A 12,865-nucleotide genomic window follows, 5' to 3' on the forward strand; every position below is an offset into this window, starting at 1 on the left:
CACAGCTGTATCCAGTTTAGCTATTGGTCAAGCTCAGTTAGTTTGAAAACTGGACACTGACTGATATATGTGGGCGAGGGCGACGCCCAGCAGCAGCCTGGTGACTGACGATCCCACAGAGTCACCTTAACCAAACATGACACATCAGTCTGTCATGTTCATGTCATGTTCGGGCAAGAACAGACATGAGCAGAGAGAAGGTGGTTTGTTTGACTAATTAGTGAGAGTCCTGACTCACAGAGACACTCAGAGACAGGGATAATCTCCTGAACCATGTTTGTTCTTGTGTCCACCACCATCTTACACCATTATTTCTGACCCAAACAAAATACAGAACACTAAATCTGTATGTTGACTTATGTCAATTGAACTATACATATGTACCCCGAACCAAATGCGTCATCATTCTGGATCTCTGCAGAGAGGAAGATCGACAGAACAGAACAGGATACTCACGCAAGCGTCTTGCTGGAGGTTCTGTAAGAACTGCTTTGCAGGCAGCAGGAAGTGGAGCAGGTAGCGAAGGCCGTCTCCTCTGTAGAGGCTCTCTACCACGTTGAGGACCTGGCAGAGGATAGTTGGGGATGTGGCCTGGAAGGGAGGGTAGAGGGCTGACAGAGTGGTCTGGATGCACCGGTCCAAGGATTCAGAGTCCTAAGAGGCAAAGACAAAGAAAGAAAAAGTGATCCATAAGATCATTTAAGATCATTTGAAATTAACTCTTCATTAATGCTGGATTTCAAGTTTTCTTAATCCTGGGTTTTACCATCTAACACATAAAACTGCTAACCCCGAGCTACCCAAGTGCACGTGTGGAAAATGAGGTTAAACTAGCTCAGAGTATGTGACAAAGTGTGACGAAGCCAAGACCGAACAAACACAGGAGGTTACAACAGAGAGCATGTGTGTGTTTACAGGACATCTAGCTGCTCTTGTTAGAACACCACACCTCTGCATCACATTCCTCCCACACAAAGAACAGTCATTGAGTCACACCACATCTCAAACCACCTCTTCTGAAAAAGGTCAAATCTCAGCAGTCAATTAGCGCTCAAAAATGACAGATTCGATCCATAGGCTCTGTGTTTCCAGTATGAGTGAGCACAGCAGGAGCTTTTAGTCTCCACAGTTACATTCATGTAGTGTATGTTAGCATCCACATTCACGTCTCTCCCTAGCATGTGTTCGTTCTGAGCACACGGTTAAAAACATTTTAGGCTAACCGCAGAGGGAGCACCCTGTAGGCCCTGGAGGAATGGCTGGGAGGCCCCGTCTGCTGCAGGGCTGTAACTGGACGCACTAGGCTGGAGACAGCAGAGACTAGTCAGGTAAAAATATCAGCCTGCACATGACCCTCGACTCCAGACCGAGTTCAGTTTCAAACGTCTGATGACATACATTTAAATACCGATAGGGGTTGTGTTTCTGTTTTATCCTCCCTCTCTCTCTCGAGAATATAAGTTGCTAGAGTCCTCGAACTTACTGTGGTGGAGGGGTTTGCGTGTCCGAATGACCCTAGGAGCTATGTTGCCGGGGGCTTAAGCCCCTGGTAGGGTCTCCCAAGGCAAACAGGTCCTAGGCGAGTAGGCGAGCACTTGGTGGCCGGGATCTCTCCCACGGGACCCGGCCGGGCTCAGCCCGAAGGAGCGACGTGGGAGCGACCCGAGTTCCTGTAGGCCCACCACCCGCAGGAAGGAGCATAAGGGGCCGATGCAGTGTGGATTGGGTGGCAGCCGTGGGGAGGTGCCTCGACGACCCAATCCCTGGACAAGGAACCTGGCGATTGGGACATGGAATGTCACCTCACTGGGTGGAAAGGAGCCTGAACTTGTGTTGCAGGTTGAGCGGTACCGGCTAGAGATAGTCTGGGCTCTGGAACACAACTCCTTGAGAGAGGTTGGACTCTCTTCTACTCTGGAGTTGCCATGGGCAGGCGGGCAGGTGTGGGCTTGCTTATAGCCCCCCAGCTCAGCTGCCATGTGTTGGAATTTTCCCCGGTGAACGAGAGAGTTGTTTCCCTGCACCTTCGGGTAGGGGATAGGTCTCTCACCGTTGTTTGTGCCTACGGGCCAAATAGCAGTGTAGAGTACCCAGCTTTCATAGGGTCTCTGGAAGGGGTACTGGAAGGTGCTCTGACTGGGGACTCTGTCGTCCTACTGGGGGATTTCAACGCCCACGTGGGCAATGACAGTGATACCTGGAGGGGCGTGATTGGGAGGAACGGCCTCCCTGATCTGAACCCGAGTGGTGTTTTGTTATTGGACTTCGGTGCTAGTCATAGCTTGTCCATAACGAACACCATGTTCAAGCATAAGGGTGTCCATCAGTGCACGTGGCACCAGGACACCCTAGGTCGGAGGTCTATGATCGACTTTGTGGTTGTGTCATCTGACCTCCGACCATATGTCTTGGACACTCGGGTGAAGAGAGGGGCTGAGCTGTCAACTGATCACCACCTGGTGGTGAGTTGGATCCGATGGCAGAGGAGCGAGCTGGATAGACCTGGCAGACCCAAACGTATTGTGAGGGTCTGTTGGGAACGTCTGGTGGAGCCCTCTGTCAGAGAGGTCTTCAACTCCCACCTCCGGGAGAGCTACAATCAGGTCCCGAGGGAGCCTGGAGACATTGAGTCCGAGTGGCCCATGTTTTCCACCTCCATTGTCAATGCAGCTGTTCGGAGCTGTGGCTGTAGGGTCTCTGGTGCCTGTCGCGGCATCAACCCCCGAAACCCTGTGGTGGACACCGGAAGTAAGGGAAGCCGTCAAGCTGAAGAAGGAGTCTTATCAGGCCTCGTTGGCCTGTGGGACTCCTGATGCAGCTGATGGGTATCGGCAGGCCAAACGTGCCACAGCCCGCGCGGTCGCAGAGGCGAAAACTCGCACCTGGGAAAAGTTCGGCGAGGCCATGGAGGAGGACTATCGGCAAACCGTCCGGCGCCTCAGAAGGGGACATTGTAGGACGGTGGAAGGAATACTTTGAGGATCTCCTCAACCCCGTCGACACGCCTTCTGTTGAGGAAGCAGAGGCTGGGGACTCAGAGGTTGACTCGTCCATTTCCCTGGTCGAAGTCACCGAGGTAGTCAGTAAGCTCCTCGGTGGCAAGGCACCAGGGGTGGATGAAATTCGCCCTGAGTACCTTAAGTCTCTGGATGTTGTAGGGCTGTCTTGGTTGACACGCCTTTGCAGCATCGCGTGGAGATCAGGGACAGTACCTCTGGACTGGCAGACCGGGGTGGTGGTTCCTCTTTTTAAAAAGGGGGACCGGAGGGTGTGTTCCAACTATAGGGGGATCACACTCCTCAGCCTCCCTGGGAAAGTCTATTCCAGAGTGCAGGAGAGGAGAGTTAGGCCGCTGGTCGAACCTCGGATCCAGGAGGAACAATGCGGTTTTCGTCCTGGCCGTGGAACACTGGACCAGCTCCATACTGTTGCTAGGGTGCTCGAGGGTTCATGGGAGTTCGCCCATCCAGTCTACAGGTGACAAAGGGCAGCCCTGTCGGAGTTTAAGTATCTTGGGGTCTTGTTCACGAGTGAGGGAAAAAGGGAGCGTGAGATTGACAGACAGATTGGTGCATCGGCAGCAGTAATGCGGTCGGTGTACCGGTCCATCGTGGTGAAAAAGGAGCTGAGCCGAAAGGCAAAGCTCTAGATTTACCGGTCAGTCTACGTTCCTACCCTCACCTATGGTCATGAGCTTTGGGTCATGACCGAAAGGACAAGGTCGCGGATACAAGTGGCCGAAATGAGTTTCCTCCGTAGGGTGGCTGGGCGCACCCTTAGAGATAGGGTGAGGAGCTCAGTCGCCCGGGAGGAGCTCGGAGTAGAGCCGCTGCTCCTCTGCATCCAGAGGGGCCACCCGGGACGCCTCGTAGGGGAGGTTTTCTGGTCCCGTCCCACCGGGCGGAGGCCCCAGGGAAGACCCAGGACCCGTTGGAGGGACTATGTCTCTCGGCTGGCCTGGGAACGCCTCGGTGTCCCCCCGGAAGAGCTGGAGGTGGTGTCCAGGGAGAGGGAAGTCTGGGCATCTCTGCTTAAGCTGCTCCCCCCGCGACCCGGCCCCGGATAAGCAGATGAGAATGAATGAATGAATGAATGAATGAATGAATGAATGAATGAATGAATGAATGAATGAGTCATCGTTCCTTGATCAACCTGGAAGTCCTCATCTCTTCTATTACAGCTTGTAATTCTGCTCTGAGGAGCGAGGATATACATGGCCATCATTCAGTTAAGTCTTTCACAGGACAGATTAGAAATGTGTTGGTGACTCTGCAGCTGATGACACTGATCTGAAACCACATCACATCAGCACAGTTTAATACTGAACACAAATGACCATATCTAGGTTTAATAATTACCAGATGCACCATCTGGTTAACTGTGGGTCTGACTGCCAAATAGCCATTAGCAACTTTCTTGATGCAGTAAAAAGATGTGCTACTATGAACTACAGTATCGCTGTGAGGAGGAAGACAATCTCTTAAATGTTTGTGTTGTCTCCTAAACCATTTTAGCCAGAAGAGGAGACAGTCAGTGGTGGATGAAAGCGAGCAGCTGCTAACTGGGCGAACTGCAGACGCACAGAGATGAGAGACTAGACATTAGTGGATGTGGGTATTTTAGTAACTTGTAAATACCAGCTCGTTCAGACGGTTGAATGTTATGTAAATGTGTTTAGCAGCAGCAGTTAGCTTTGGAGACTGTTGCATCTATTGTCAACTAAACTGATGACTAAGAGGTTCGTTAATATACAGCATGTATATCAGTCACACTAACTATGTTGAGGTGAATATTCTGGATGTGACTCCAACAGGATTCACACACAACAACTGGCAGCCAAATGTAGACCTGAGGCCAATATTAGCAGCAGGATATCAGATGACACTGGGCTGCAGGGGGGGAGGGGGGTGGGTTTGTACTACTTGAAAGGCCTGATAACCGGCAGACATCATGGATCATGAGTTCAACCCGCTGATACAAGCAAAACAAGCAAACAAATCGATTACATTAAGACTGAAGTGATCCAGTAGCTTACACCAGGACACATGCAGAGTAAATCCACAGAGTCAAACAGCAGTGTCACTGTGAAAATAAATGATATTTAACAACATGCTATGCTTCATTTATTTACTCAACAGCAGGAATCTTGTGTTCTCCAAACCAATCTGGATTTGACTGCATGTTCTGGATTAACTGCATCACTTACTGGACTCGGTTGGTTTAATAGCACTAAACAGAACACCAAACCAGGTAGGATGGAGCTGAAATAAAGCTAATAAACCAAATATGCTATTGAATTAATGCTGTGACAGTCACCAGCTGTGCATGGTCGGCAACAGCTGCTTGACAAAAGAGAGGGGAGTCACTAAAAATAAAAAATTAATAAAAAATTTAATAATAATAATAAAAAACAACAGAAAAGCCAAACTGTTCAATCAACCTACATTTTTCTGGCCGTATGTCAGAAAGTCTTAAACTTGCCTGAAAAACACTTTTTTTTTGTAGATTTCTTGACTGTCTTTCTATTAATCAGGACAATGTCAGAATTGACAGTTCACATCAGATCCAGTCTGAAAACTGATCGGAACTGATGGTTTGCATTGTCGGTATACGACATAAAATAGTTTTATCAATAACCTAGAGAGAATGCAGTTTTAATCCATCTTCTCCAATCCACTCCTCAAGTTGGCTTAAAGAAACAGCAGAGTTAAAGAACATCACATTCTACAACTGATTTCTAATAGTTTGAACATTTCCTTGCTGATTTCACTGTATGGATTTCCTGACTTGTATAGCTCACACAAAGAATGTTAGATCCAGCTATGGGAATCGGAGTATATAAATGTGACGGTTACAGTATTAAGACTGCAGCTTTGCCCAGCTCTGAAGGGTGAGAGGGGGTCACATCAAAGCTGACTGAGAAGCCACCCCCACTAAGGCCCTGCTGAATAATAACTCCATTATCCTCAACACACAAGACTTCTGTTATAAAACATACATTTTAAATACAGCTTTACAGTGTTTCTTTGAGCTCAGAGTTTTCTAATCATTTAAAAACAGAAAACAAATATTTCCAGATCAGTAACAAAATCAGTAACAAAACTAAATGCTATAAGACTTCAGACATCAAAGGTCAGACCAGTAAATTTAAAGTTCCTTCCTTTAGTGTGGATTCAGGCAGAAGTGAGAAAAAAAAAACAGATTCTGTAAAGACAATATTTATGTACACTGATGGGTTTAAAGCTGAAAATCTGAGAGAGGATTGTGCCTCAAATCACAGTTACCAGATATAAACCTAAATAATATTACCCACAGAATCAAACGCAGTCAGGTTCAGCTACTATTGTTAGCCTAAAGTGAAAATCTAATATAATTACACTGTATTATTGAGTGTAGATTGATCTGTGAACCAGGACAGGAGAGACCAGACAGACCTGATCATGTTTCAAGAGCAGAGGATTAAAGTCGTGTCCAATTGTGCAGAATATTTCACCACACAGACAGTAACTGCACAATATATAGGTGATACTGATCTGTGTAGTCACCTCAGAGACTGTTACAGTATAAGTAAACACCTCAGAGTTCTCTCTCTCTTCTCAGGTCAGGTGCATTAAAATCACCCTCTGCATTTCAAAGTGTCAGATGTTCTAATGTTAGTAAATGTATGATTCTTTGATTTAAAGAAGCCTGAGAACATTATAACTCAAGAGGAGAAGTAAACTACAACCCCCCTTAAGCATTTTATCACCAGCTATTAGCTCAATGTCGGTTTCTGGATCAGTTTGAAATGACGTCAGTTACTCACTGTCTTCTTCTCCACAGTAACAGCAGCAGTTCTGTTTTCAGCAAGTTTTTAAATATTGAGATGGAGGCAGCCGAGCGTGCAGAGGTAGGTAGATCGTTCCACCATCATGGAACCACAGAGTTGAAAAGTTTAACCTGGGATTTTTAGAGGTGAGGTGAGGGGACCACAAGACGTCGTTCCCTGGCAGAGTGCAGCGAGCAACAGGGATTGTAGACCAGGATGAGGGAGTTCAGGTAGGGTTAGGTCCTAAGAGTCAGGACTTTGAACCTGATGCAGCAGCTGCAGGAAGTCAGTGCAGAGATCTGAAAGGTGGTGTAATGTAACGAGACATGCTGCTGTTTGAGGGTGCAGCTGGTAGCCCCATAATTTTTATTTAGGAACTCAGTGTAAATACAACATTAATTTATTTACTGTGACCTAACCATGAAGATTAAGGAGATCAGTAAATTAAAACTAAAGATAGGAAGATATTACAGAAAATAATTGGTAAACTGCTGAACTGTTAGGACATGTACAGTGCCTATAAAAAGTCTTGACTCCTTTGGATGTTTCATTCTTTTATTGACATTATAAATCAATCATGGTCAATAAAAGTTGGCAACTTTGACAAAAATATTTCTGAAAGATACTGTAACTCATTAATGTCAAAGTGAAAACAGGTTTCTACAAAGTAATGTCAATTAAATAAAAATATGTAAGGTGAAATAAGTGTTTGCATTAATATTCACCCCCATCAGGTCAGTATTTAGTAGATGCACCTTTGACTGTAATCGCAGCATGGAGTCTGTGTGGATAGGTCTCAGTTAGGCTTGTACATCTGGACACTGAAATTTTCTGCCATTCTTCTTTGCAAAACTGCTCAAGATCTCTAAAGGGGGGTGGCTGTTGCTCAATAGGTCACATGCCAAAGAGTCCTTGGGCAAGATCCTGAACCCCTAGTTGCCCCCGGTGAGTCAGGTCAGCTGCATCGGTGCGTGCGTGTGTGTGGGTGAATGGGTGAATGAGACGCGGTGTAAAGCGCATTGAGTACCAGCTAGGTAGAAAAGTGCTATATAAGTGCAGACCATTTACATATTTTTATTTTCAAAGTCGCCAACCTTTATTGACCATGACTTATTTATAATGTCAATAAAAGGCTGAAACATCCAAGGGGGGGGGGGTTTTTTTTTTTTTGGCACTGTATGATTTCAACTCACAAAGACAAATGTATATATATAATATAACACAAGAGCAGTGAGTTGTATTATTAACAAAGTGCTGGTGTGTTCTGATCCAACACATTCCTCAATGTTAACAACAAAACCTGACAGTGTGTCATTGTTTGCAATGTTGGAATCACGGTGCAGAGAAAGCAATCACAAGGAAGTGGTTGAACCCATCCCCATCAACATTAGAAGATTGGCTTGATACAACTCTCGAAATCTTTAAAGGAGAAATTGACTTACTCCTTACAGATTCAAAAAGAGAAATGGAATAAATGGATACAGGCTATTTCTCCTAAGCATGCAGGATTTGTATAACTCCCCCAAATTAAGTCTGTATTACCTTTATTAGACTACTGTAAATCCCCAGTCATTTTATGTTTAGGCTTATTTCCTTTATGTGAGCATCCAGTTCTTTTTAAGCACTTTATGTATACACAAAGATGGAAAGGGTTTTGAGATGTATGTACTTGAATGTCACATTATAATGTGTATTACCTTTTTACCAATAATAATAATAATAATAATAAAAAAAAAAAAAAAACTAATCCTCTCTTTTTGCTGGTTAAGGGGTAGTTATAAATAGTCAGCCTGTCTGTCCCTGGAGGGCCATAATTCATCCACCCAACTGCTCCACTAGCTGCTTATGGAAAAAACAGTTCCTGTTGAGTGTGAAGGAGGGGGGTGCAGTAAGTAACAGGGTCACACTGTAGGTCTTAACCAAGGCAGGACGCTACAACCTGATGAACTTGGACTCAACATGCAAATACTCGTCAGGAACCACATATATCTCTCAAAAGTACAATTGTATCACTTACATGCACAATAAAAATCTAAGCCGTAGTATGCAGGGGATATCTGCCCTACCTATGCTAAGAGAGATCAGTGTTTGGAAGACATAATCTTTCAAACCAAGGGTTTTCAGAGGCAGAATCAAAACGGAGAGGTGTGAGACTTCACCTGGAATGCCTTATGAATTACTGAAAAGGTGTGTTTTCTTTGTTAATGACCTACATAAAATGATCATAATTTAATACAGTTTAAATTTATTAAAAAAAAAAAAAACTTTACTAGAACCATCAAAAATAATCAAACACTGGTACGGTGGCTGAAGATACTATGCGTGATTCTGAATTTCCAGCAACAACTGGTTACATCTGTTAATCATGTCACTAACTTTGTGTTTTCTCTCCTCTTTCCTCTCCGTCTTCCTCGCTCTGTTTCTTTTTGCAGGGATCTTCGGCCTTAAAGCTGTTTAGTCCTATCAACCTGCCCAATGTCACTGATGCGTGTTGTTGTTCATTTCTATCTCCTCTTTCTACTCACTTCAACCAAGGCAGATGGCCGCCCACCCTGAGCCTGGTTCTGCGGGAGGTTTCGATCACCGTTAACGGGAGTTCTTCCTCTCCACTGTCTCCATGTGCTTTCATACAGTTATTTTTTGTAAGTTCTTAAACCTTACAATGTGAAAAGCCTTGAGATTACATTTTTGTGACTTGGTGTTATATAAATAAACTCGGTTCAATTCAATTACCTTTAAACAACCAGAAAACAGGAGGGGTCATGGCTTTCCTAGTAATTAATCACGATGACTTGGTGCAGGCAGGGAGGAACTCTAAAGGCAGAGGATCCACATGAGACATGACCTTTGACCCCACCACAAGTGACAGAAGAGACCAGCTGTCAGAGTAAAAACTAGAGACTTGAGAGAAACATGTTCCTGTACAGTATTATTAGCACAACCACTGAAAGCCTTCATCCAGACTCCAAGAAGAATCAAAGATGGGTTAAAATCTAATCTCAAAACACCTTCTTTTCACAAGTTGAAAATGTGAAAAACGGTCCTTTACTTACTTACAGAGTCTCTGTCACAAGTATCACGGATAAACAAACCCAGAATAATTTTCATGGGATTTCTGCCTTTAAGCCTCTGATGTTTTCAGCAGAGTAACAACAGCACACACATGGCTCCCAGCTTCACCTCATAAAGCTCATCTGCTCATGTGTTGTTTATTACAGCTGGGAGATAAAAACTATTTTTCATTTTGTTGTTCTTCTCTGTTATGTTGTAGCGATGCAGCTACCACTGACAGTCCACCCCAAAACAAAACAGGCTATTTTTAACTCATGTCACTTGTAATGTTGTTCAGCTGTTTAACACTTTACAATAAATGACAGAAACAAGACAGCTAATGAAGACTGGCCTAATAATACCAATGTGAGAATGCTCCACAGCCTGTAAAAATACATATTAATTAATCTTACAAGTCACCCATTGCTTACTTAGCCTATCGTTCAGAATAGCTATAAATCATCAGCGTATTAAACAGAAGCACAACCTCACATGTAATCACCCATATGAGGATGGGTTCCCTGTTGAGTCTGGTTCCTCTCAAGGTTTCTTCCTGTTGCCTTCTCAGGGAGTTTTTCCCTGCCACCGTCACCCTCGGCTTGCTCATCAGGGACAATCTGATTATTATGATTCATACACATTCACTGTTCATGTACTGTTCTTTGGTTGTGTAAAGCTGCTTTGCGACAATGTCAATTGTAAAAAGCGCTCTACAAATCAAATTGAATTGAACTGAATCCTCCTCTCTATTATACTGTATTAGAGATTATTATATTATTATACTGTAACTAAGAGGAAACAAGAGATATATGTTTTTGGTTAGCATATTCATTCCAAAAATACTAAACTAATTTATAATACAGACAAATTTGTTTTCAAAAACCTGCTTTCACCTTCACTGATATTACAAACATCACCATAACTGAAGGTCACATAAAACAACATTATCTGTGTAACCTGAAACATGGAGTTCAAATGACTTACCGCCCTCTAGTAAAAGTGAAGAAAGCAATCTTTCAACATTTCATTGCTTTGAACTTGTCATCTCTAATCCAACATCTTCCTGACACCTGCACCCAAAACACAGTCAGAGCTCTTTACTATTGCTGCAGCCTACAGAAATCTTCAGCATCAGATGCTGTCTCACAATACTGCAACTTGCTGATTTTGATTTCACATATTAAACATACATCTCTGTTTTGTTAATTATTATAAGACAGATGATGTCCCATGTGTGAAGAAGTTCTACTGATACTGTAATCCAAATGTAATTTCCTCTCATGATCAATTTGCTTTGTTGTAATCCACAGCACTGTTTCCTCATCTATTTTTATTTTCAGTAACCTGTGGCAGCTTGTTTGAAGACAGACTGACATTCTCCCCACAGGGATCAAAGTTTCACCTGTCTGATCTTATCTGACTGCCTTAATAGCAAACAGGAATGAAGGCTGAATAGCTGCAGGATGATTCGTTCCACTCTGAACGCAGTATAGTGATCACAGCTTCAGGGGAAAACACGGCGTGTGAGAAGAGGCAGCATACCAGGCTGTGATGTTTCCGGAAGAAATAGAAATGTTACAGACACCAACACTGTCAGAATGCACTAACTGAAGCTATTTCAGCATCAATGCATCAGTACAGTAAATACACCAAGAGGTTAAACATTTGAAAAGCCAGAAAGCATGAGCCAGGAAATGAAATCCTCAGGCCCTTGGGCTGAGAGACTGGTTGAGTATCTACCTGAGTACCTGCTCTATTCACACAAATTCATATGGACATTACATGGACATCACCAAGCTGACTAACAGCATACTGACATGCAGCTCTGCCAAACCCCTGTCTGAAGACGTTCAGACTGCCCTCAAGTAACCAGGTTGTAGTCTGCTTTCTCGAGTGAGCCGACTTCTAAACTGTCATGTAAACAGGAAACCTGGTTAGTAATCGAGCTAGGAGATTAGAGAAACCTGATTTTCTAAAATAGATTTCTCCCAAAGAACTCCAATTACTCTGCCATGTAAATGCTTAGCTGCTTAACCAGCGGCTGGTTAGTGTAGTGGTAAGATCATCGCCTACCATGTGGGGTTTGAATCCCAGCTCTTCCTTACGTTTACCCTGCTTACCCTTGTAAGTCGCTTTGGATAAAAGTGGCTGCCAAATTACTAAATGTAAATGAAGTCTGACCAAAATCCAACTAGAGCTATAACCAACACAAAGTGCCACATAGATGTCTAAATAAGCCAATTTTCACAGTGTATTTCTTTACTTCAGACAGTTTGCACTGTGTCAAAAAAGATAGACAGAAAGTTAAGTGATTGGGAAGTGTCTTTTTAGTCCAGGGCAGAGGAGAAATCCCCAATACTCTTTTGCTGCAGGTATACTCGATTTCCAGTAACCAGGTTACTTGAGTGCAGGTAAACTTTTACATTGATTACCTACCAGGTTTCTCACAGTAACGTGGCTTCTTAAGTATGTGAAACAGCTTGTGACTACAGGTACAGTTCAGCATGGTCCCCTGTCGAAACAAAATTCTCCTCAAACCCAGGCTTCACCCTGCTTCTACTTTGTTTCTGCCTCCTGTGGTGTGTTTTTACAGGAGTTCACACCTTTGTGAGAGCAGGCAGCAGCTGAGACTGAGGGCTTTGTGTGGGGGTGGGGGCGGTAGGGGGTATACGTCCCTTTTTACATTTAGTTATTAATTTCCTTTTTTATCCAAAGCAACTTACAAGTGAAATATCTAAGCCAAGGAGAAGAACTTTAAAGAGCTGTTTCAGTTTTTTAGGGTATGATTTTTAAAGGTTGAGAGTTAGGCAGCTTAGCGTGCAGAGCTGGGTAGGTTCACCATCATGGAACCACAGACTTAACATGAGGGGAGGAAAAAGTAATTTAATGTGAAGTAAACGCTGAGACTGATGACCTTGACACGCCAGGAGTTTCTAAAACACAAGATTAGATTTGAGTGTTTCTCAGAGCAGGGAGCTGACAGCCTGCCAGACTCTGAATGGCTCT

The 12,865-nt window shown here is 44.0% G+C and overlaps 1 protein-coding gene across 1 annotated transcript in view; it reads right to left on the minus strand.

Moving 5' to 3' along the window:
* The window catches only part of LOC113174454 (puratrophin-1-like), a 58,679-nt gene that overhangs the window by 18,585 nt on the left and 27,229 nt on the right, over positions 1-12,865 (minus strand). Inside the window, exon 3 of the mRNA XM_026378490.1 lies at positions 457-654. Coding sequence (XP_026234275.1) covers positions 457-654 — 198 coding nt within the window. The remainder of the gene's footprint in view (positions 1-456; positions 655-12,865) is intronic.

Source organism: Anabas testudineus, chromosome 3 (assembly GCF_900324465.2).
Source record: "Anabas testudineus chromosome 3, fAnaTes1.2, whole genome shotgun sequence".
In the NCBI taxonomy this organism is placed as follows: domain Eukaryota; kingdom Metazoa; phylum Chordata; class Actinopteri; order Anabantiformes; family Anabantidae; genus Anabas; species Anabas testudineus.